This window comes from Misgurnus anguillicaudatus, chromosome 20, assembly GCF_027580225.2.
Source record: "Misgurnus anguillicaudatus chromosome 20, ASM2758022v2, whole genome shotgun sequence".
NCBI lineage: Eukaryota > Metazoa > Chordata > Actinopteri > Cypriniformes > Cobitidae > Misgurnus > Misgurnus anguillicaudatus.
The window spans coordinates 18,198,115-18,220,927 of record NC_073356.2 but is presented as its reverse complement, the minus strand read 5'-3'; the positions used below and the strand labels follow the sequence as shown (position 1 = coordinate 18,220,927).

General features: G+C 38.4%; 1 protein-coding gene across 1 annotated transcript; it reads left to right on the top strand.

The window, feature by feature from the left end:
- Positions 1-136: 136 nt before the first annotated feature.
- Positions 137-12,987, top strand: trappc3 (trafficking protein particle complex subunit 3). Its single transcript, XM_055219831.2, has 5 exons — positions 137-302; positions 4,247-4,344; positions 5,432-5,531; positions 10,906-11,088; positions 11,172-12,987. Exons 1-5 carry the CDS (start codon positions 261-263, stop codon positions 11,289-11,291), a joined length of 543 nt encoding a protein of 180 aa, XP_055075806.1. The 5' UTR covers positions 137-260; the 3' UTR covers positions 11,292-12,987.
- The last annotated feature ends 9,826 nt before the right edge of the window (positions 12,988-22,813 follow it).

Here is a 22,813-nt window from a genome sequence, read left to right as displayed (position 1 = left end):
ACTGAAATTATGACACCTCAGTTCCGCGAGAGCGAGTCTAACTGGAAATCGATAGTGCTAATGGATTGCTGTCGCGATACTATGATATCATTCGTCGATTTGTCTGCGCAGTGTGACATGACGTTGAACATGCCTGACGTGATTCCGGACGTGAATCCAGTACTGTGACAGGAACAGCATCACGGGACTCTCATTCTACGAAGCAAATAAATAAAATATTGCCTGTAATCTATCCGTACACAGTTGTAATATAAGACAAAATGTCCAGGCAATCGAACAGAACCACAGACAGCAAGAAGATGGTGAGTACTGTGTCGTATTTCAGTAGATCTCAACTGAATGCTGTTTAGCTAACGTTAGCTAACAAGCTATTGTTTTTATTTGGTAGATTGTTAGTGCTTTTCCAACTGAGCAAGCTTTTTTTTTACTAAGTATAGTATAGCTAGTGTAGCGTAGCATATGTGTTGCGTAGTTGTGTGTTCGTATTTTTATCTAGGCCATGATGTGGACAAAAAAGTATTGTATGACAGCAAGTCAAATATTGAATTATCCTGGTGTTGATGAGAAATTATAAAGAATTGTTGAATAAATATTCTTTTTAGTAGATTAGGTAGCATGTGCATAATTGCAGTATTTAGCTTCATTGGTTTTTCAAGCATAATATTATTTATAATATTTTGCAATGGCTTTCGTTATAGTAGTGCTATATCGCGTTTAGAAAGTTGCATATTAGCCTTTACTGTATCAACTTAATACAGTACTGAGAGTAAAATTTAAACGCAAAACAAAACGTTGATTTAGGTGATGCATTGTTGTTGTTTTTTTAAATACCATTTATGTTCAATTTGACTGTATTTTAACTCGATGTTGTACCGCCAGAGGACGCTGAAGTACACTGTATGCTGTCACTCAGACCCATGATTATACTGTACTGTGCTGTACATCATATTATACAATGGAAATCCTAAGTCTGATATCACAAATGAAACTAAAAATAAATAACAAGCATTTAAATAAATATTTAATCATAAAAAAAAATAATTACAAACTATATTAAGAGGAAGCAGAACAATTTGCTATGCACCCTTTTCTTTTACAGTCACATGAAATCAAATAAAAGTTTTATAGCCTTTAGTATTAGTATGTTAGCCCTACGAATAACCCTATCTATAAACTAGTGTGCCAAAACATAGACAAAAATGTATAGTCTTTCACTTAACATAAAAATTATAAAAATTTTTATGATATCTTTCTGCACTTATTTTTAGATTCCCAAATTATGCATACACAAATGGGTTTTTATTAGAGATGCTCCGATCAGCATTTTTGGGGCCGATTACCGATCACCAAGATCATGATCCGCCGATCAGTGCCGATCACAGAATGGCAGTGGAATGGGAATCTTTTATCTATAATCTAGCAGAGTTTGAACCATTTGTAGAAATGAAACTAACTATAAATTAGGTATATTATTGTTTTAATAGAGAATCGAATAAATAAGCACAACAAATATTTCTTCTTGCAAAGAGAAATGTAATATGCCTTTAAAAAGGTTTATGTCTGTTAAAAGTAATTAAAATAAAACACTTCACAGTCTTTACTGTATGAATTAAATATACACGTATTCGTATGAAGTACAAAAGTTCTTCACATGATGAGCAGAGAGTAATTTTATTGAGAGATGAATTAGGATACTGTAGCTTTAAGACGTGGGAGAGATCATTTTCTTCACGTGCACTGATGACCCGCTGCTGTGTATGCGTGCGGCGGGTGTCCACAAACAAGAGCAGCTGTGAGAAAAATGGAAGTTTAAAACTTTTAAACGAATGCAAGTAATAAACTTTCGGCATGAGGATGCAATTGTCCGCGATAGATATGTGTTATATACGCTGTTTGATAGGGATGTGAAGACGCATCGCGCTGAGGACCGGAGCGCGTCCTCATAGAAAATACGCATATCTCTGTAAAGGCATGAGCAACAAATTACAAAATGCTCGCACTGTGTAAAATGGTCTCTAATTGCAGCCGCATCAGGAACACTATGAAGAAAAGTAAACAGAAAGATTGGCTCATGAGATCGGCAAATTTAGCGAGTGCCGATCGCGTCATTTAATGCCGTTATCGGCAGATTACGATCGGCGGCCGTTCGATCGGAGCATCCCTAGTTTTTATTAATTTTAAAATTGAGTGTTCAAAATGTGGTTTGAAAACATCTTCTGACCTTTTCTACAATAGCACTGACACAGGCAATGTCACATCAGGGTTTCCTGCAGCACTTTGCAGTTTGGGCGGCCCGCCCAAGCTGGGGAACATCCTAACATATTAAAATTCCAAAACTTTTTGTTTGTTTCCAATGTTAAATTTAATTTTGTAAACTAGCTGAATCCCAGATTTCCTGTGTACTCACTGCTCTCAGACTTTTGGACCTCACAGTTTATGCTAATTTATAAATATGCTGGATTCCAGTTGTTCCTGTTTACTTGTCTAAAGAAATGGGAAGTTTAAAGCAACAGTGAATCTTTCTACCACAGTTTATGAATAACAGATGTCTTGTAGGGATGCTCCGATCAGGAGTTTTTCAGCCGATACCGATTACCGATTTGTTGTCTTCGTGATCGGCCAATGCCGATACCGATTCTTCAAGCTGATATGCAAGCTGTAATTGTTAACATTTTTCTAGATAAAGTTGTACCAGAGATGTTGCCTTTGTTATATTTCTTGCAGTATTTAGGTACACTGAAAAATTATTCATTCAATTTACTCAAGTTATTAAGGTAAGTGATTGCAATCAATGTATTTAAGCTACATTTAAACAAAAAATTAGGAATACAAAACAAAACAAAAAAAAATTCTTTAAATGTAGCTTAAATAAATGGATTGCAACCACTTACCTTAAAAAATTTGAGTAAATTGAATTCATTTTTTTTTTTTTTGCAGTGTATATTATTGTTTTAATAGAGAATTAATTAAATTAGTACAACAAATATTTCTTCTTCTGCAAAGAGAAATTTACTATGCCTTTAAAAAGGCTTAAGTCTTTTAAAAGTAATGAAAATAAAACACTTCACAGTCTTTAATTCGTATAAAGTACAACAGTTCTTCAGTGAAGAGCAGAGAGTGATTTCATTAGGAGATGAATTAGGTTACTGTAGCTTTAAGACGTGAGAAAGATCGCTCTGTTCACATGCACTGATAACAGGCAGCTGTGTCCCCGCACATCGGGTGTATGCAGACAAGAGCGGCTGTGAGGAAAATTAAAGTTTAAACTGTCAAAACTTTATAACGGAGTGGTTCCCAAACTTTTTCAGCGTGTGGCCCCCCTTGTGTACGGTGCATTCCTTCGCGGCCCTACCCAAAGAAAATTTGTGACAAAAAAAACTTTCTAAAACTCAACATTTTATTTAAAAAAAACATTAAATTATACAAAAAAGTAGTGCTTTTGTTAGTAGCCTTATTTTTTTTAGGTTTAATTACACAGAATTCATTTTAAATTAGTGTATTTCATAAAATGTCATAAAACTGGGGCCCCCCTGACACCATCTTGTGGCCCCCCAGTTTGAAAACCATGCAAATAATAAACTTTCGGCATGAGGATGAAGTTGTCCACAATAGATGTGTGTTGTACGCTGTTTGATGGGGATGTGACGACACGTTGCGCACAATGCGGTGTTAGGACCAGAGCACGTCCTCATAGAAAATACACATATCTTTGTAAAAGCAAAGAGAGAAATCCAAATCTGCACGTCGCACATGAGCAACGGGTTATAAAAATGTGTTATAATAAAATAATAATCTCTAATTGCAGCTGCATTCAGGAACCCGATGACAAATGTAAACAGAAAAATCAGTTCATGAGATCGTCAAACTTAGCGAGTACCGATTGAGTCATTTAATGCCGTTATCGGCCGAAACTGAGCATCCCAAATGTCTTGTTTGTTTTGCAGCTATACGAACATGTAAACATATCTGTGTACTGTTATTTTCTCAAGCTACATTTCTATGCATAACATTTCATTTACAAATAAAGGTTACGAATTAAGAAATCTATAGGTAACACAACTTTCCTTTTAAATGTTATCAGTAACGTAGCTGCCAAGATCATGTTCCTAGATTACAGAAGTTTTTTTATTGCTATTGACCTACATTTTTTTTTTTTTTAATAATTCAATATCAGTCTTTATCAGGTTAATCAGATCATATGAACTTGCTATGTAACAAATGTCATGCTTGTCTGTCTCTTAAACAGAATTCAGAGTTATTCACTTTGACATATGGAGCCCTGGTCACTCAACTGTGTAAGGACTATGAAAATGATGAAGAGGTGAACAAACAACTGGATAAAATGTAAGTCCCCTCTCATGCTCAAATTATTTGTGAAGTTCACATAAGTACTCACATTCTGTGACAAATTCATTTTTCTTAGTACGAAATGGCCATTTTAATGTAGTCAATTAATATGAGGTCATAAAAATTGAAGCATATTATTAACACATTAGAAAAGTACGGTTAAAATACCTACAGATGGAAGTTTAGCATTTATTTTTTAAATGCATATTGTAAAGCAAGGTAAAATAGGCTAATCGACACTAAAATGCTATTTTTAATTTCTTTGATTCTTGTTTAGCTTATTTCAATGGCTATGTTTTTCTCTTGAAAAGTCTAGTGGTGATTTTGTCCAGGTTTTCCATTAATCACCAACTTTAGTTTTTCTATATTCGGGCTGTTAGTATAGTAGGTGTGGTGATTGCACTGCGTCATCCAGTTTGCAGAGTTTGGATTGTGTGGTATTGAGAATAAAATGTGCCATTCTGTATTTTTTTATAAATGGCCTCCCTCCCCACCCTGCTTTCCTAAATGAACAGTGTAGCTGTAGGTTACACCCCTATTTTTTCACGAACATGATTATGTTTCACAGTTCTCAAGTCCTTTTGCCCTCTTATAGTAGATTCAGATGAAGACGATAACTGAGGTGTTCTAATACTCAATACATGGTAGGAAAGGCAGTGTGTGGATGCTGGAAAACTGATATGTCGGTTGTTTGTGGTTTAGAAAATCAGTGTGCAGCATGTAATCTTTGGCTGAGTGGTCTTATCATTTTAACCATGCCTTGAACTAATCCAGTAGTCTCACTGACACTGGGTTTGGCAACACTGCTGAAATACAATCTTTTCAAAGATTGAATCAAAAATGATGCGAGAAAAAACAAGATTTGATTCTCTCAAGCCAAACAAGTCCACTTCGTTTCTCTTTTGCAATTTCGGCATGAAAGCTGAATTTTGAAGTTTAAGCTAAGACCTTGAAAGTAAAAGAGATTATAGTGCTATTGGGTTTGCCGATGGATGAAATAGGGGTGAAGAAAAGACTCGCACTTTGATGAGAAATTGGTTGGTCAGTGATGTTTTTTTTTTCTGTGTTCTTCTGTCCTTCAAAGGGGATATAATATCGGAGTTCGCCTGATTGAAGACTTCCTGGCTCGGTCAACCGTGGGGAGATGTCACGATTTCCGAGAAACAGCCGATGTCATTGCAAAGGTAACATGAGTACTTATCGAAATGTGTGCAGAGACCTCCCTCAGGCCAAGAAAGAAATTTGGGAAGTGGGCAAGCATGTTAATGCGCAATGTTAATCTTTAGCCTGCAGAAGCCCACTTGCTTTAAGATTTTGAGATCTTTCCACCAGAGCCCCTCAGCTTTAGAAACGTGCACGCTATGCTACGCAACGCCAGTTGGCTCACAGACACAAAGTGTTCATCTGTGGTTGTTTTCTTTGGTCTAGTAGAGAAACAGACTGTGCTTTTTACGAAACACTGCATCTCATCCTGAGCGTAGCGTTCACACAGACAGAATTGGCAGAATTGGCCTTTTTCTCTCTGTCTGTTACCTGTACTCGTCTGCATGGTCTCTTTTTCTTTCTCTGTCTGTGTGTTCCTCTGTTTTCTCATTCTGTCATTCCTCGCTTTCCAACATGTGCGTCACATTGTCTGAAGTTAAAGGAACTAAACTGATTGCATTTACTCATTCTTAAATCTTTTCAAACTTAAATGACTTGCCTTCTTTTTAGGGAACAAAAAGGGCTATGTTGATTCATCTTTATCATGCAATCATGATTAGTTTAATTGGAAGAGCATTGCGGTAGCAACACAAAGATCATGGGTGTAATCCACAAATGCTGCCAAAAAATGTATAGATGTCATGCCATGTAAAATGATTCACACTGGAGCTTTAAAGCTTCAAAAAGGTTTCAACAGCACCATTCAAGTGATCCATGTCACTTGTTAATGTGCATGCAGCAACTTTGTTGCTGTGTGTCACTAGTAAAAGTTTCTTTCAATGAGGTCGTTAGAAGGCATTCCTAATCCTGGTTGTCCTATTAACAACTATGAACAAATGAGCAACCGTCCTCAGTAAATGACGAAAGACGGATGACGTGAACTCCACTGCTTCACTCTTATTGATAGTCGCTCCCAAAAGTCACTCGTCATTTGCATAAAGTTGAACTGTTCTCAACTTTGTCACATAGCTGGACATGCCCACTTTAGGTCGCCAAAGGTCGCTTGTGATGCCGAAAGTCTCCATGCTTCCATTGAGATGAACAGAATTGTGTCTTTCCACAGTTGCTACACTGCAAAAAATGGTTTTCAAGAAAAAAATTCTTAGTATGTTTGTCTTGTTTTCAATAAAAATATCTAAAAATTAGGGCTGTCAAAATTAACGCGTTAATAACGCGTTAACGCAAATTCATTTTAACGCCACTAATTTTATTAACGGAGATTAACGCAACGCGCAATTTCTGTTTGACCCTTGGTCCAGCCCATAGTTGAATGAACAGAGACGCAGACAAATGTGACTCTCTCTAAATGAGTAAAAGGTTTTCATAGAAATAAGAACATTAAGCAAATCGTCTACCAAATCCAATGCTCTAAATGCTCGTTGGACATCTGATATGATCTTTATTTATACGTCTGAGAGGTGTAACGCTACCGTCCTCCTAATGCTTAATCTAATACAAAGATGCGTCTCAATTCATTTTGGTTTCGCTTTTATGCATGACTTAGAAAATAGACTGCAGGACTTGCTTGATGTTAAAAGAGACATTAAGAGAGATAAAGTTAGTTACCTGATTAATGTTAAAGAGTTATTAAGAGCGACAAGACTCAAAAGCGATCCCCTCACGCTGACTGACTGATATCTGAAGCGCGTGCACACAGACGCGCGAGTGCGCGACCCGGATATATAGACATCTACACAAAATTACAGTTTTACAAATATCTGTTTTGATAAGAATTCACGCAGGTAGGCTCTATAATCTGTTATGTTTTAAGTAAATGTTTGGTTAACTGTTGGGTAAAACTATCTGATGTGTAACATTATATTAGATCACTTAGATTTTAAGCAGTCTGTCTCAATGTCAATCAAACAAAAGGAAAAAAAGTTGAACATACATTGATGATGTTTTTGCTTTGTGTGTGCTAAATCTATTAGTTTTACCAGTGATTTTAAGGTATTGATGTGGTAATATACTGTATGGATGTGGAAATGTTTGTGGTAATTTGACTCTTTCAACTTCAAACACGTGTAGTTATTCATATTTTGTTATATTTCAACAAATCATGCATTGTTCTATGTTTTAATAGAGAATGTCAAAATATGAACAACAATTTTTTTTAAATTTGCTAATTCCGACTCAACTTGCCAGCACAGGTCACAAATGATGCAGCAGCAAACAAAAATGGAGAAAGAAAAATCTTCTGAAAGGAAAATTCATATACAAAACAATGGCTGGTGATTCTGTTAAAATGTAAACAGGCTGTTGTTTACATACATTTGCATAAAACATCTATATATGTATATATGATTAGAATATTAAAAACCTGAAAAGTGTTAAATTAGGGTAAATTTAGAATGGATAAAAATGTGCGATTAATTTGCGATTAATCGCAGTTAACTCATGAAATCATGCGATTAATCTAGATTAATTTTTTTAATCTATTGACAGCCCTAGCTTAAAATAAGATCCTTTTTCTTGATGAGCAAAACGACCCAAGATAAGTCTAGTTTTTAGACAAAAAATATCAAACTTAAGTGATTTTGTGCATAAAACAAGCAAAAAAAATCTGCCAATGGGGTAAGCTAATTTTTCTTGAATTAAGTGTTTGAGAAAAATGTTCAAGATTTTTTTGCTTACCCATTGGCAGATTTTTTGTAACATAACGTAATTGTAAGCATAGCGTAATGTGAAATGTAAGTTCTTATCTGAAAATCTTAACATCCACTTATACTACAAAAAATGACGTTTTTAATTAGTATTTTGTCTTGTTTTCAGTACAAATATTTAAAAATTATTAAATTAAGATTAATTTTCTTGATGAGAAAAATAACCTAAGAATTTTTTTTTTTTTTTTTGCCATGTTTGCCTTTATTAACAGTGAATGAGGAGAGCACAGGAAAGTACAGGGAAGACAGAGGGTTATGGATCGGCAAATGACCATGAGCCAGGAATCGAACTCGGGTCGCCGAAAGTGCGAAAGCACCACATGTCAGAGTGCTGCCCACTACACCATCGGCTCAGACATAAATCTAGTTTTTGGACAAAAATATATAAAATTTAAGTGAAATTGTGGTTAAAACAAGCAAAACTACCTGCCAATGGGGCAAGATAATTTTTTTTCTTTAACTTTTTATTCAAGAACAATTTTCTCACACCATTGGCAGATAGTTTTGCTTTTTTTAGTCACAATTTTACTTAGATTGTATATTTTTTGTCTAAAACTAGACTTATTTTCCTAGGTCATTTTGCTCATCAAGAAATTACATCTTGATTTAAGGATTTTTAGATATTTCTACTGAAAACAAGACAAAAATACTAAGTAAGAAATTCATTTTTTGCAGTGTGATATCGGATGAGATTGTTATGCGCATACACAAACTACAGTACACAGAACCGTAGTTCACTGACAAGCTAGGCAATATTGCATTCATAATCATGGACGAATCACCTGGGATAATGAATGCGATATTGCCTAGCTTGTTAGCAGTGATGGGAGTAATGCGTTACAAAGTAACGCGTTACTGTAATTCCACTACTTTTATCAGTAACGAGTATGTAACAAAGTATTTTTTTAAATCAAGAAACGCAATTACAATTACTGAAAATTAAATGAGTTCGTTACTCGCGTTACTCTATATTGTAAAAAAAATAACACTTACAGACAAGACATTTCTGATTTAACGTCGCATGACCGTGGTGGGCGGCGCAATGAATTAAACTTCATCATGGCTAACAGTGCATATAGAATGAACGTGAAAAATCTAAACGGGACAACATACCTTTGTTTAAAAATCGTGCGCAAGTCATAATCCATCCAGTCTCATGTTTGTAAATTATCTTTGCCAAGCAATCCCAATATGACATCAACTTGCATGTGTAGTCCACAAAAGCAATAAATCTGAGAAATGTTAATATATATCTTAGATGTTTACATCGGCCTTTATGGAAGAGAACGATCCGTGATTGTTGTTTCCAGAAAAATATGCGCTGTACAACTGTTAAAATGTGCACAGTTTCACTCGCTCCGTATCCCACAAAACGATCCACTCGCTCTGTGTCCGTCGGACAAAACAATTCACGTACTCCGTTTCCTGATTAAATATCTTCCTTTAATCCTGTGTATCATTTAAATCCAACAGAAAACATATACAAACAATATATGACCAAAGAGCGCACTACCGCCGCAAGGTTCACAAGCTGTGTTCCAATTCCATGGCCGCGCTCTGCTAAGCATGCAACCTAAAAAATTGGGCACTTGGTCTTTCAAGCTGGAAGCCTCAGAAGTTCGCGAAGAGAACTGAAATGAAACGGTCTAACCTTCGGAGGACCCATAATTTGCCTCAGCTGCTGCACGCGCACACCGCGCCTGTCAGCAGGACACATCAGAGACGTTTCTTATTAAAATAAATATGGAATCAGAAAAATTATAATTTATTTTAGAAAATATGACAGGTTGACACAAATTCTTAAAGAGACAATAAAATTTTTTAACACACTATATATTTTCAATGTAAACACACAGAATATTTGTCTAAATGGTATACATAATAAAACTAAGCTTACATATTAAGATAATTTCTAACAAAAATATTCAACGGCTGAATCTAAAGCAAAATAGACTCCTACAGTATGTGATATATTAGAGTCTTATGTGTAAAATACCCCATCCATATCATTTTATTGTTTGACTGTTTAGTACTGTTCATATTTACATTTACTTTCCCTAGTAACTAATTACTTTTGATATACAGTAACTGGTAAAGTAACTCAATTACTTTTAAAAGAAGTAACTAGTAACTGTAACTAATTACTTATTTTCAGTAACTTGCCCAACACTGCTTGTTAGTGATGGGGATTTACTACTAATCACTGAACCAGCTTTACTAATAACATGTGCGCCAGTCCTACATCCACCATAGCTTTCCTCAGCATCTTCATAGCGCAGATGTCCAATTTGTGATTAAACCAAATATTTTCACAAAACCAGTTAAAGTGATTTGTTCATTTATCAAACTTCGGTTTTGAGATCAGTTCACTGAAACTGTTTGAAAGGTGATCCGCACGGAATTTCTCCATTTGTGTCCCACATAAGAAATAAAGTAAAACAGATTTGGAAGGACATGACGGTGAATAAATGATGACAGATGACAGCACCTAGTTCCTGATTAGAATCCTTGGCTGTTTAAAAAGTCTTCAGAAAGCCTTGAAACTGTGCTCTGATTTCATTTCAGTGTCAAAAAGTTGCTCTGAGATGTAAATACAGCCTTTTAAAAACAACCTCCCAACTCTGCAAAATCACTTAATGTGACCTTGATATCAAGGGTTGGCAAATTCACACAAACCTTTTTGTCTTAACAGGTAGCCTTCAAGATGTACCTGGGTGTCACCCCAAGCGTAACCAACTGGAGTCCTGCTGGAGATGAGTTTTCTCTTATTCTTGAAAGCAACCCTCTAGTGGACTTTGTAGAGCTTCCTGATAACCACAGTAACCTGGTGTACTCCAGCCTTCTGTGCGGAGTGCTAAGAGGAGCTCTTGAAATGGTGAGAAGTATTTTTTGAGAGGTTGTAAGATAAAGTGTGTGATCCTCAGTCGCGGTTCAACCTCATTCTTTTGACTGTTGCAGGTACAAATGGCGGTGGATGTGCGATTCGCGCAGGATACTTTGAGAGGTGACAATGTGACAGAAATTCGCATGAAGTTCATCAAAAGGATCGAGGAGAACCTGCCAGCTGGGGATGAATGAGGTGGTTAAGCTAAGAGACATTGGACTCATCAACCTAATAGACTTGGGGTGGGAACCAAAAACCATTGTGTTTAAAGGAACAATAGCATTTAAACCCACCATTCTTACAATACAATAAAACGTGGAAATCAGAAAGCTGTCTGGAGTTTACAATGATGAAGGTTTTCTCTGTTGCTGTTAGTCATGTACTCCATGTTTTGCCCTTGTCACCAAGAATGCCGTGGTCCTTCCACCACCGGGTCCATGATTTTACTTTCATGATTTTCCGCAAGTTGTATTTTTTCACAACGTTTGTATTTTTTGTACTTGGTTTTTGTTCCACAAGGCCTAATTTATTTAGCCGTAAATCATAATCAGATTGAATAAATCATTAACTACAAACAAGCGTGACCCTGTCCCTCATTTTTCCACTCAATGGGCTTTTGATATGGAATAATATGGTCGTACAGTTGCAGTAAAGAAGTCATTAGCGCAAACCGTATCACCGCTTGTGTTGAAAACATGTTTTAGATTGCTAATCTAAAACCAACATTTAAAGAAAGGGCCCCATGTTCAACACGAACAGAGCCGCAGTCTTGCATGCTGCGGTGGGAGACGCACGTGTTTTGGTGGTGTTAAGGGGAGCCTGGGAAGGGTCTAAGTATGTAGATAATGGAACCTGTGTGTGCAGTGCAGTAATGAAGTGTTACGTCGTCCCCCATCGTCATCCGCGGCCTGTCGCGTACTAGCCCTCGCGTTGTGGAACTGTTATTTCTACAGAGCAGCAGCAGCATGCGGTTAAAGTTAAACAACAATAACAAGGGCCTAATTCGTCTCAGATGTTTACTCAAGCAACATGGAAGCAATCAGGACCTGAGGGTTCACCCGTGCGTGTGCAGGACGGGACTGTTTTAGGAGCTCGTAGGTTTTAATGGTGTAACCGAGGAGTTCACGGTCGTGCAGAACGAGCGTGCGACGAGAAGGTCGTTCTCGTTCTACTCCATTCCTGACACCTGTTAATAGCCTTACGTCACATGATCTGGAATCTCTTTTCCCAGCATTCCACACCTCGTCAATCACAATTGGAAAGTCGTATAATGCAGTTGCTCCGATCAGGTTATGAGAATTACCTTAAGCACCTAGTTTTATAAACATTAATCTTTTTCAAAGGTTGCTTTTGGAACAATACACTCATTTTGTAATTGTTTTATGTTATCAAGCCACTAGAGGTAGCTCTGAGCATTGTAGTCTGTTTTCACTTTTCTTTCTCATGGATTTTTAGTGGTTCTCTTTAATTTGGTATTTGATTGCTTATGGGGCGTATCGACCGATTGTTTCTGAATCTCAGAGGGGAAATTATTTTGTGAATAAATTCTTCACCCCACTTGAAAAATAAAGAGTGCATGCATAACCCTTTAAAGAGATGTTTTTCTATGTGTTATGCATACAATGTATGGATTTTGTGATGTGTATATTGGAAAGAGAGAGGAGGAAATGGTTTTGTACGGACACTAAATGTAAATCATTTAGACCTGTGCATACAGCTGGGATTGTGTACTGCGTGAAAATCTGTATCACTCCACCATATGTACTCAGGAATGTTGTTCTTCATAACAATGCAATGCAATTCAACATTTTCTCCTTTAGTATTCTCCTGGTTCAGCATACATCATCAACTAATAGAATATAGAGCATAAGGACGGACTCCAGACTATAATATGACCATCCCTTTGTCTTTTTCTGTATTCATTCATACTTATTTGTATGAACTACATACATCTGTGTGATCACCATGACAGGCCAATACTAAAATTGTTGATGGAGAGTTTGGAGACACAAGAATTTTATGAGCTTTGTGCTTTTCTGTATCATAAGGGATTGATTTTTAAAGCTAATTTTGTTTCTTCTCTTCCTGCATGTCTATAGACAGGTCAACGACAACAAATGAGAGAATTTTGTTTAGGGTTTGCCTATGGCTCATATTTATATTCACCCAAACAATAAGCTTATTTCATCAATTTATCACCTTCATGTCATCCGAATCCCGTTTTTGGATAAATTGTACATTTATTGGTAACACTTTACAATTAGGTTGTACTTTGATATGTTAATAATTAGTTAATTAGCTAAGATTAACTATTAATGAACTATACTTTACATTTTTTTAATCTTAGTTCATGTTAAAGGTGGAGTGCACAATTTCTGAAAAACATTTTGGAAAAGTGAGTCGGCCCGACTACTAAAACATGTAGCCAATCAGCAGTAAGGGGCGTGTCTACTAAACAACGTCTATAGGTGTGTTCGACTTCATGCGGCGCTGCGCAGATTGATCGGCGGCTGACTTGAAGCAGTGCATTCCGGTTAGTAATTTTGTCCGACTTCAGCTGGCGCTGCAGGCACGCGAGAGCGTTTCGAGAGTAGCCGGCTAGCTCAGCCGGTGCAGCTTCTCCAAAGCGGCTGCACGGAGTTGTGATGACGTAACAGCTTTACGTGATTGGTCGCCTCACTGATGACAACGATCACGTGCGTTTCAAGTTTCATCCAACCTTTAGTTCCACTAATAAACATTATAAATTCATGTTTTAAAACAGGAAAAAACACTTTAATATGCTTAAATATGTTATATTGTGTCGTGTAATAAAATAAAAATGAAAATAACAAACTCTATTGGTATTTTAATAATATAGGCTTGTTTCCCGTTATTTTCGGGTATACAGTATAAGCAGCAATTAAAATTTTCGATATAAAATGTTTCTGGTTGCAACTTTTTTATTAAAAGGTTTGTTTTGATCAAATTCAGCATCTAATTCACTTCATTCGCGATTAAAAACAAGGAAACACGGCGCACACGTCACTATACGGCAAGCAGCAGGTGTCCGGCTTGATGGCTCCATCTTCAGTTCCTCCCTCGACTGCAAGCGGCAAACCTCGCCGATCGGTCTGCGCAGCGCCGGATGATCTCGAACACACCTGTTGCCTGGGTTGCATATGTGTGGGGCGGGTCTATCAAAAAATGGTCCAGATTCTATTGGGGTATGGGCGTGTATGTTTAGGTGATTTCAAATATCAACATTGGCTTTCAGAGATCATGCACCATGCAATAGATTATAAAAATCAAACATTGTAATATTAATTAATGCACCATGGACTCACATGAATAACTGTTGACATTAACTAATGTGCACAAGAATTAATAAGTGCTGAATTGTTTGTTTATGTTAGTTAATGCATTTGGGTGATTTCTCGTGACATTAGACTTATGAGGTCTCATGAAACATTTTGATGAAAAGTAAATGCAAAGTAAGAGTATCAAAATAAGAAGCATACAGTACAAACATCTCTTCATGTTCAATTTTATACATTATTTCAAATGACATCATACAAACCAATGTTGTTTTTTTTCCACATTTAAGGGGAACATTTTCATTACCGCAACGTGTCCATGACTGGATTTGGGTTCTTTGACATGGAAAATTTATAATTATAATCTAAACAATAAAAACCTAGACAACTTTTTAGTTCTCATTACCGAAACATGAGTTTGTAAATGCATATATTTAATGTAATATCATGTTGCGGTAATGATAATTTTTGATAGTGATAATCTAAAAAATGTAAATAATTATATAGGAAATGTTTTAAATCCTTTAAAAATAATGTTTATAGTAAGTTCAGACCTTAATCTTAAATTGGCTTTAAGGGCTTTTTAAAAAATCTGATGCTGGACACCTAAGTCTGGATTTCGTGAGAATCACCCATTTACTAATACAACCTTATCGTAAAGTGTTACCCATTTTTTATTAGGATGGTATCTTGCATACAATCAGTAAAGGTGTGCTAGAAGTGAGACATTGCACACCAATCTCATTTGAACCCCCTAAGCACAACCATGTGGTCTGTATCAAAAGCAAATGATGAATGGCACGCCAAAACAATAAAATTCTGTCCGTGGCCTGCTGCTGGCTCACCGTTATTGAATCCCACTCATCCACTCTTCCGTCTTTCGCTTTTCTCTTTCTCCCTGGTTTCCCCACTTTCAAGCCTTGCCAGGGTAAAAGGATTGGCAGAGGGAGAGATTGAGGTCACAGAAAAGAAATGGAGTGGGCCGGCGGGATCTAATGCATTTCAAAAACATCTTGTGGGAACAACAAACATGTCCCAGAGCACAGAGAATTTGACTCGCGATTGGAGAGCCATCACAGCCGATCACTTGGTGTCCATGTCTCCCACAGCTGTTCGGGACCAATGAGGGAATGACACACGAACGGACGATGTTCTCTGGCTTGCGGCATCGGCAGCACGTGCACGGTTTCCAGTAAGGATCAACATTAAATCAGAAACAGTAAATGAAAGGATCTGCTGAGGAAATACAACAAGCTCTCATGGCTGATGTACCTCGGAGACGTCGAGAAAAGATTTAAATTAGGTCCTTGAGGAATGCCACATGTCAAGCTGATGTTTTCTCATTGTTCCTTAAACAGTTTGTTTGTAAAATCAAAGGGATCGCGACCTTAACTACCTTGTTTTATGTGATTATCAACTTTTTTCAAATGATCAATAATTCATCACTTTAATAGCATGTAAAATGCGCTACCTCCATTTTCCCATCATTACCAGAGTGCTGATCTGAATTAAACACATCTGGGACAAATGGAGCATAACTTCTGTATCTCACTCAGAAACCTCTGGACCTGTTGCCAATGTGTTCAAATAGTTCTTGAAAGGCCATATTTTTCCATTTAATCTCCAGTCCAATGGAGAACATGATGGGAATTATCCAACTACTTCACTTTTAGTAATGTGTGTTTCTTTACATTTACACATAATATGTGGTTAAATGTATGCAGGCACCCCCCTTCCGATCACACGTTTGGCAATTTCAGCAATAAGCATTGCTTACAGGTGTTTAAAATGAAGCGTACATCCAATCTGCTTAGACAAATATTTACATTAGAGGAGGGCCCTTTTCTGTTTCAGCATGACAATGCCCCTGTGTACAAAGTAAGGGCCATAAAGAAATGCTTTACTGAGTCTGCTGATGGAGATCCATGCCATCTGGAGTCCATGCTGTCAACAAAGCAAAAGTTGGATGTATACCAAATACTAAAAAATACAGTTACCCCTGTTTTCACAGACGAGGCTTAAGGCTGGTCCTAGACTAAGGGTGCATCTCATTTCTCTGTCTTACCCCTTCCCCTTACCCCTTCACCTCGGTTTTGCGCGCATTCATGTGAGGCGAAGTGGTGTCTCAATTCTCAGTTTGATCAAGGGCTAGGGCCAAGGCGTAGGGATACATAGCCCTTGAAACGAAGTGTGATAAGGAGCACACTTGAAAGAGAGGGGTAAACGTTAACGTAGAAATTTCTCAGGAGAGCCGGCATCAAGACGTTTTATTGATGAACGTCGAACTGTCAAGGAGTCGCAAAAATGAAAGTAATGTTATTTTCTGCAGTTTAATTGAGATTATATTATGACACACATGTTTTATGATACTTTTAATAAAATGTTCAAGCGGTTTTAATTGTAATGTTTTTGTTTTGAATCGCTAGTTAAGGCGCTAGCTAGCAGCTAAGTTATGCGCTATTTGTTGAGCTCCGCTCATGCAATCGATACCACAACCTGAGACAACGGCATCTTCTTTGTTTGTCAACGCTTGTCTGTTTACGTAGCAGCCGGTTAGCGGCAAGGGAAAGTGACGCAAACGATAATCAAGTGGTGTCTCATTTTTTAGACGAACGATCTGTCTTACCCCTTTCACCTTCGCTCAGTTTTCGAGGGGCAAGGGGAAGACGAAGACAAAAGGGGAAGGGGTAAGACGGAGAAATGTGATTGGCCCTAAGACACTTTTGAGCTATTGCAACTGGAAAAAAAACTTGCACTGACGAATTTTAAAATAAGCCAGTGTCATTGATTTGTCTAAAGAAGATACACCATTATCTTTTTTAAGGCATGTTTAAGGCTTAATTTAACTAAGACCTAGTCCTGAAATTAGCTAATTGGCTATGAAACCAGGCCTTTATGTCTTTATTGCAGTGTTACTCATTGCAAGCTTTCATTTGTGGCTCACATGGGAGTAAATAATACGGTGACATGACCATGCATGCATGCGCTTTTTCTGTCTTTTCTGTTCCGGACGCTAACTTTGTTTGAAAACCCTAACCATTACATCAATACGCACGTCGATATGCGCGTTTAATCGTATGCAGCGCTTGCACGAAGCAATTGTCATATGACATCAAAGTACCGTGAGATCAGGCTGTTTGTTATGCTTTGTTATTGCTCTCACGGCACAGTAATGTCACTCACCAATCATTCTGTGCAGCGCCGCATAAAATTAAGAGAAAGGCCCCCTGGTGGTTCGGGAGGGGGCACTGCATACGCATATTATAAGTATGCTTAGCATTAAAATTAATTTTTTTGTGATTAAGGGAAATCATCTTATCTCAGTTGTCTCAAAGAATGATCCGCCCTTGTCCAAACTATCCCCCACTAGCCACAGAGGTGGCTCCTAAGGAGCCGGAGACTGCTACCCCCTGGTATGAAGGGTGGGTCATCTTTCCAAGAGGCCCGGCGGAGGGGCCGGCCCGAGTGGCCCCAAGGGAGCCTGAGAACTTACCTGTCGTAGTGGGTCCAGTGAACGACGTAGCCCCAGAGGCTCCAGGAGAGCCGGACAACTTACCTGCTGAAGGAGCCCCAGAGGCTCCAGGAGAGCCGGATGACTTACCTGCTGAAGAAGCCCCAGAGCCCCGACCACAGCGCCCCCAGCGGGAAACCCGGGGGCGGCCGCCCATCCGGTATGGAGAGTGGGTCACAGGAAGCGGTTCTAGGGACTAGAACCATTTCGGCGGGGGAGGATGTCACAGGTGATGTCTTGAACCAACGACGGGCGGAACCCGTCTTCCACATCCTTGGTTGGACCGACGACGGGCGGAACCCGTCTTCCATATTTCATTTCCGGGGTTTCCCCAAAGTCAAAATTAAGCCTGATTGCGCGCAGGTGGGGATAATTTACACAGCGGTTGCTAATAGGCTAACAAGGAGAAGAGTCAGTGTATAAAAACACCTTTGAAGACTTCAAACGGGGTGCTGGTGGTATACTTTGTGTACGCTGTGTTGCTGCTTTGCAGACGGACCACGCTGGTCGGATCGCTCTCCTGGGGAAGAGAGGAAGAGACAATCAGCTGACGAAGGAATATTGTGGAGTTTCAGTGAGGAAGAGTGGACACAGAGCCATCAAGAGCGCAGTGAACAGAGGTTATTGGCAACAAAGCGTGAGTAACCGCTGTGGTACTTATAGCAACTACCTACCTGCACCAGTGAAGCTTTGTGTGGGAACGAGGATCCCCCGGCACTGTGAGTAACGCAACCTGTGAAATAAATCTGTTCTGTGCTTATAGCAACTACCTACCTGAAACCAGTGAAGCTTTGTGTGGGAACGAGGATCCCCCGGCACTGTGAGTAACGCAGCCTGTGAAATAACCCCGTTCTGTGCTTATAGCAACTACTTACCTGCACCAGTGAAGCTTTGTTTGGGACTGAGGATCCCCCGGCACTGTGAGTGATGCAACCTGTGAAATAAACCTGTGCTGTGCTTATAGCAACCACCTACCTGAACCAGCGAAGCTCTGTGTGGGAACAAGGATCCCCCGGCATTGTGAGTAACGCCACCTGTGAACTAAGCCTGTACTGTGCTTATAGCAACTACCTACCTGAACCAGTGAAGCTCTGTGTGGGAACGAGGATCCCCCGGCAGGCTCTCATGAAAAAATAGTGAAGACCACTGCTTCATTGGAATACAACTAGGAAATTAGTATGCCTTATCCCCGTCACAGAAAACCACCACAGGTTTATCAATGCAATTAAAAGTATTATTTTGTTTTTGTTTGTTTGTTTATCACGAAGTACAAAGTAGATGAGGAAAACTAGGATTCCGTGTGTATTCAACGTGCCGGCATTATTTTTTTATAATGCGTGGAATGGAGCGCTGTGATTTGTTGAGCGGATTTATTGCATTCTGCAGAAAATGAGGTGTGGCGTTTATTGCGTTTTGGGAAAAAAGGAGAAAAGATGACAGAATAACACAGCGGACATTGTATTTTGCGTAAAATTAAGAATTTACTTTTATATACTGACCTGATATAATACTCTTTTTTTTTTAAATGGCGTTTATTGTGTTTTGGAACCAAACTCTTCATGCACCTTTTAGGTACAAAAATTTTATGAAAAGGTACCACCAGTGGCAGCTGGTGGCAAATTCAAAATATGTGTCATGTGTTTTGCTCGTGTTTTCAAATTATGTGAAAATGTGTTTGTTGTGTCATCTGAACCATGCGCATCATGTGTTTTGTCAATATAACTGCCTGCTGCAAATGCATCAAAACCATTTATGATAAAAGAGATGCTCACGTTCACAAAAAACACGCAAGACACTCCCTTAACATTAAACTCTGATTACGCATGAGATTATGTGAACATCTGGCAAACGCAAGCATCTCCTTTATCATAAACCCTTTAGACGCATCTGCAGCAGGCACTTATCTTGACAAGACACGTGATGCACACAGGATCACTTGACGCGCAAAACACACATTTTGAAATTACGAACCACACACATGATGGGCTACATACATGTTGTGACGAACTTCACATCGTGGGCCCTCGAAAAAAGATGTCACCGGCCGCCACTGGCTACCACCCCAGTGACAACTTTTATACCACCTTGTACTTTTATTTCTAAGAGTAGCTTAACATTACTAAATCAATTGAAGAATTTTGTAAAACCATGTGAGAAATATCTAGAAATAAAAAATGACCACACATGCATTTGGTAACCATAGTAAAAGTGTCAGAATTCCCTTTAGACTGGTTGAAATGGTTTATGCACACCCAAGGTCCATTCAATGTAATTCAATGGTCCATTGTCGATTATGTTTCCATACAAAATATGTCAGCTTAGTGTACAGTACTTCAACTCTTTTAGTACTCTGAGTGACGGCGTACTATTAGCTCACACAGATCTGTACAAAGCCGCATTAATTTGCGAAAAGGCGTACAACTTTTTTGTATATTGACACTGCAAACTGTGCAGTGCTATGAAAACCAAACTGTGTTCTGAACTAATTACCGCTTATGGAGCTTTCCAGAGAATGACAATTTTGAGTACATAATTGTCCTTGTGACGTGTTTTTCTCAAAGTCTCTGTTTTGAAGAATACGACTTCTGTTGAAAAACCAAACAAAATGTGACACAGCACTCCATCACCCGAAACGTGGCTTTCTGGTGATGTCATTACCAGACTGCTTGACATGAATACTCCCCCATGTCAAAGCTGGTCGTTCCACTTGAGCAGGCAGCTATGTTTTAAATTCTTTATTGTGTAATAAACCTGGTCCCGGCCCACCCTTTTAACCCATTGCGAAAGTAAATGAGGTTATATAGCTCCTAAGAGCCTAGTCTTTCACTGTAATACACTCTATGGCTGGAGGCCTAGCCGTATTTATGTATGCTTGTTTAAAGAATCACAAAACAGCTTTTTCATACATATATTAATTTTCCAAACAAACATTTGCTGAAGGACCATTTCTGCATTTTTATACATGTATAAAACAATTACGAAACTTCCAGTCAAACTGGCCAAATCTCCAAATTGCAGGAAGTGGCATTCAGTTTCTTGTTTTCCCCTCTCAACACTAATTTGCTTGTGATTTTGTGTGTCCCGAGTGAATCCGAAAGAGAGTTCTGGAACAGAGGATGGGTTGTGTAGACCAGAGTGGTTTTTGTCATAAGGAAAAGGAATGCTCAAGCAGACCCATGAATGAGTCACTATGGAAACAGTCGAAAAGTTTCAGGGTAACTTGTGTGTACACATTGTGCCATGTGTGCCAAGCCAACTGAGAAAAGATGTACAATCCGTAGTGATTGTAGTGGGCAAATTCTTTACACAAATATGAGCACCCTCGAATGCTTTCTTTGGAAGAGCAGAATTTTGTTGTGTATAGAAATGATGCCATATAATGAGATGTTTGGATTCATGGTGGTTTGATCTTTGTTTCGTTCTCTCTTTGCTGAAAACACATCCTATAGAGATATTTATTTAAATACACTTTTGCTCCATTAAGTTTAATGATTCGTAAAATGAGTCGATGGACCCTTTGTGCAAGCAGCACAAATTGTTTTGCCGTTTATGCCAATAAACGACCCCTCACAGAAGGACGTTACTATATGAAGCACTGCTTCATCTGAAAGATCTCTTTATGTTTTATTGTGTGCGGAAAGGGCTACACATTATGAGAGAATAATGCTTGGGCCACCAAGAAACATCGATTAGCCTTTGATTTCACAAACAGTAATGTAGAAAGTGAATGTTTTCCGTGCCTGAATTGAAGGCAGGGACCCAGAACAAAACTGTATTGCTTAAATTGCATTATAGATTAGGAGCTACGCACAGACGCACCTGCGGTTGAATGTGTCCGGTCCAGCTCCAGTCCGACAGAGAGTTGTGCTACAGTGTCTCATACTGTAGTCGATTGGCACTAAAAAACAACATAACGTTTTTATGTGGGGCGACTATTTATGCCGGGCCATTGGAATTCGCCCACCGTCAATCAAACAACCCAAGACAAAGAGAAAATCACTTCTGTAGCTCTAAAAAATAATAATAATTTTAGTCGGAATCGATGGCGTAGTGGGCAAGTGCTCCGACATATGGTGCAGACGCACTTTCGGCGACCCGAGTTCAAATCCTGGCTCGAGGTCCTTTGCAGATCCCGTACCCCTCTCTCCACCCTATACTTTCCTGTCTTCTCCTACCATACTATGTAATCTAATAAAGGCAAAAAATGGCCCAAAAACATAACTTTAAAGAATAATAATAATAATAATCATTTTATGTAATTCATACAATAAATGTGCCGTTTTGGGTGTATCATTTAAAATGGAAATGGCAGTGCTGTGGTTGGATAGTGCAGATTAAGGCTATGTTTATATCAATGCATTTATCCTTTAAAACGCGTTACTTTTGCTACGTTTACGCCTTTCATTTACACTACACCACCGTTTTCGACCCTCATAAACAGATTCGTTCGCAAATGCTACAGACCCTGTTTTAGTTTGAGAACTCAGACGTTGCGCTGCAATGTTAATGAACGAAGACGGAGTCTTATGTAAACGAACAGCTGATTTTAACTTCACAGCGCATCATTTTCAAAGTAAAAATTATTTTTATCGCGATGTCAGCCTGTGCGATTATATGACAGCAAAATGTTGCAATTATATTAAATAAATAAATGTGTGGACTTGTTAACACAAACTTTCTGATAACAGTTTGATGATTTTCCTTGCTGTTTAAAAAAAAAGAAAAACAAACAAAAAAGGCAGTGCACGTGTGGCATGCACGTTTGTGGTGTGCGTCGTCACTTATACCAGAGCGAAGATGGATGCAGAGGAGGTTGACAGTGATCTGGTAGCTAAAAAAAACTCTGTCTGTTGTATGGCGGTATTTTGGATTTAGGATTACTGACACTGAGCAGTTGCTACATCACGTG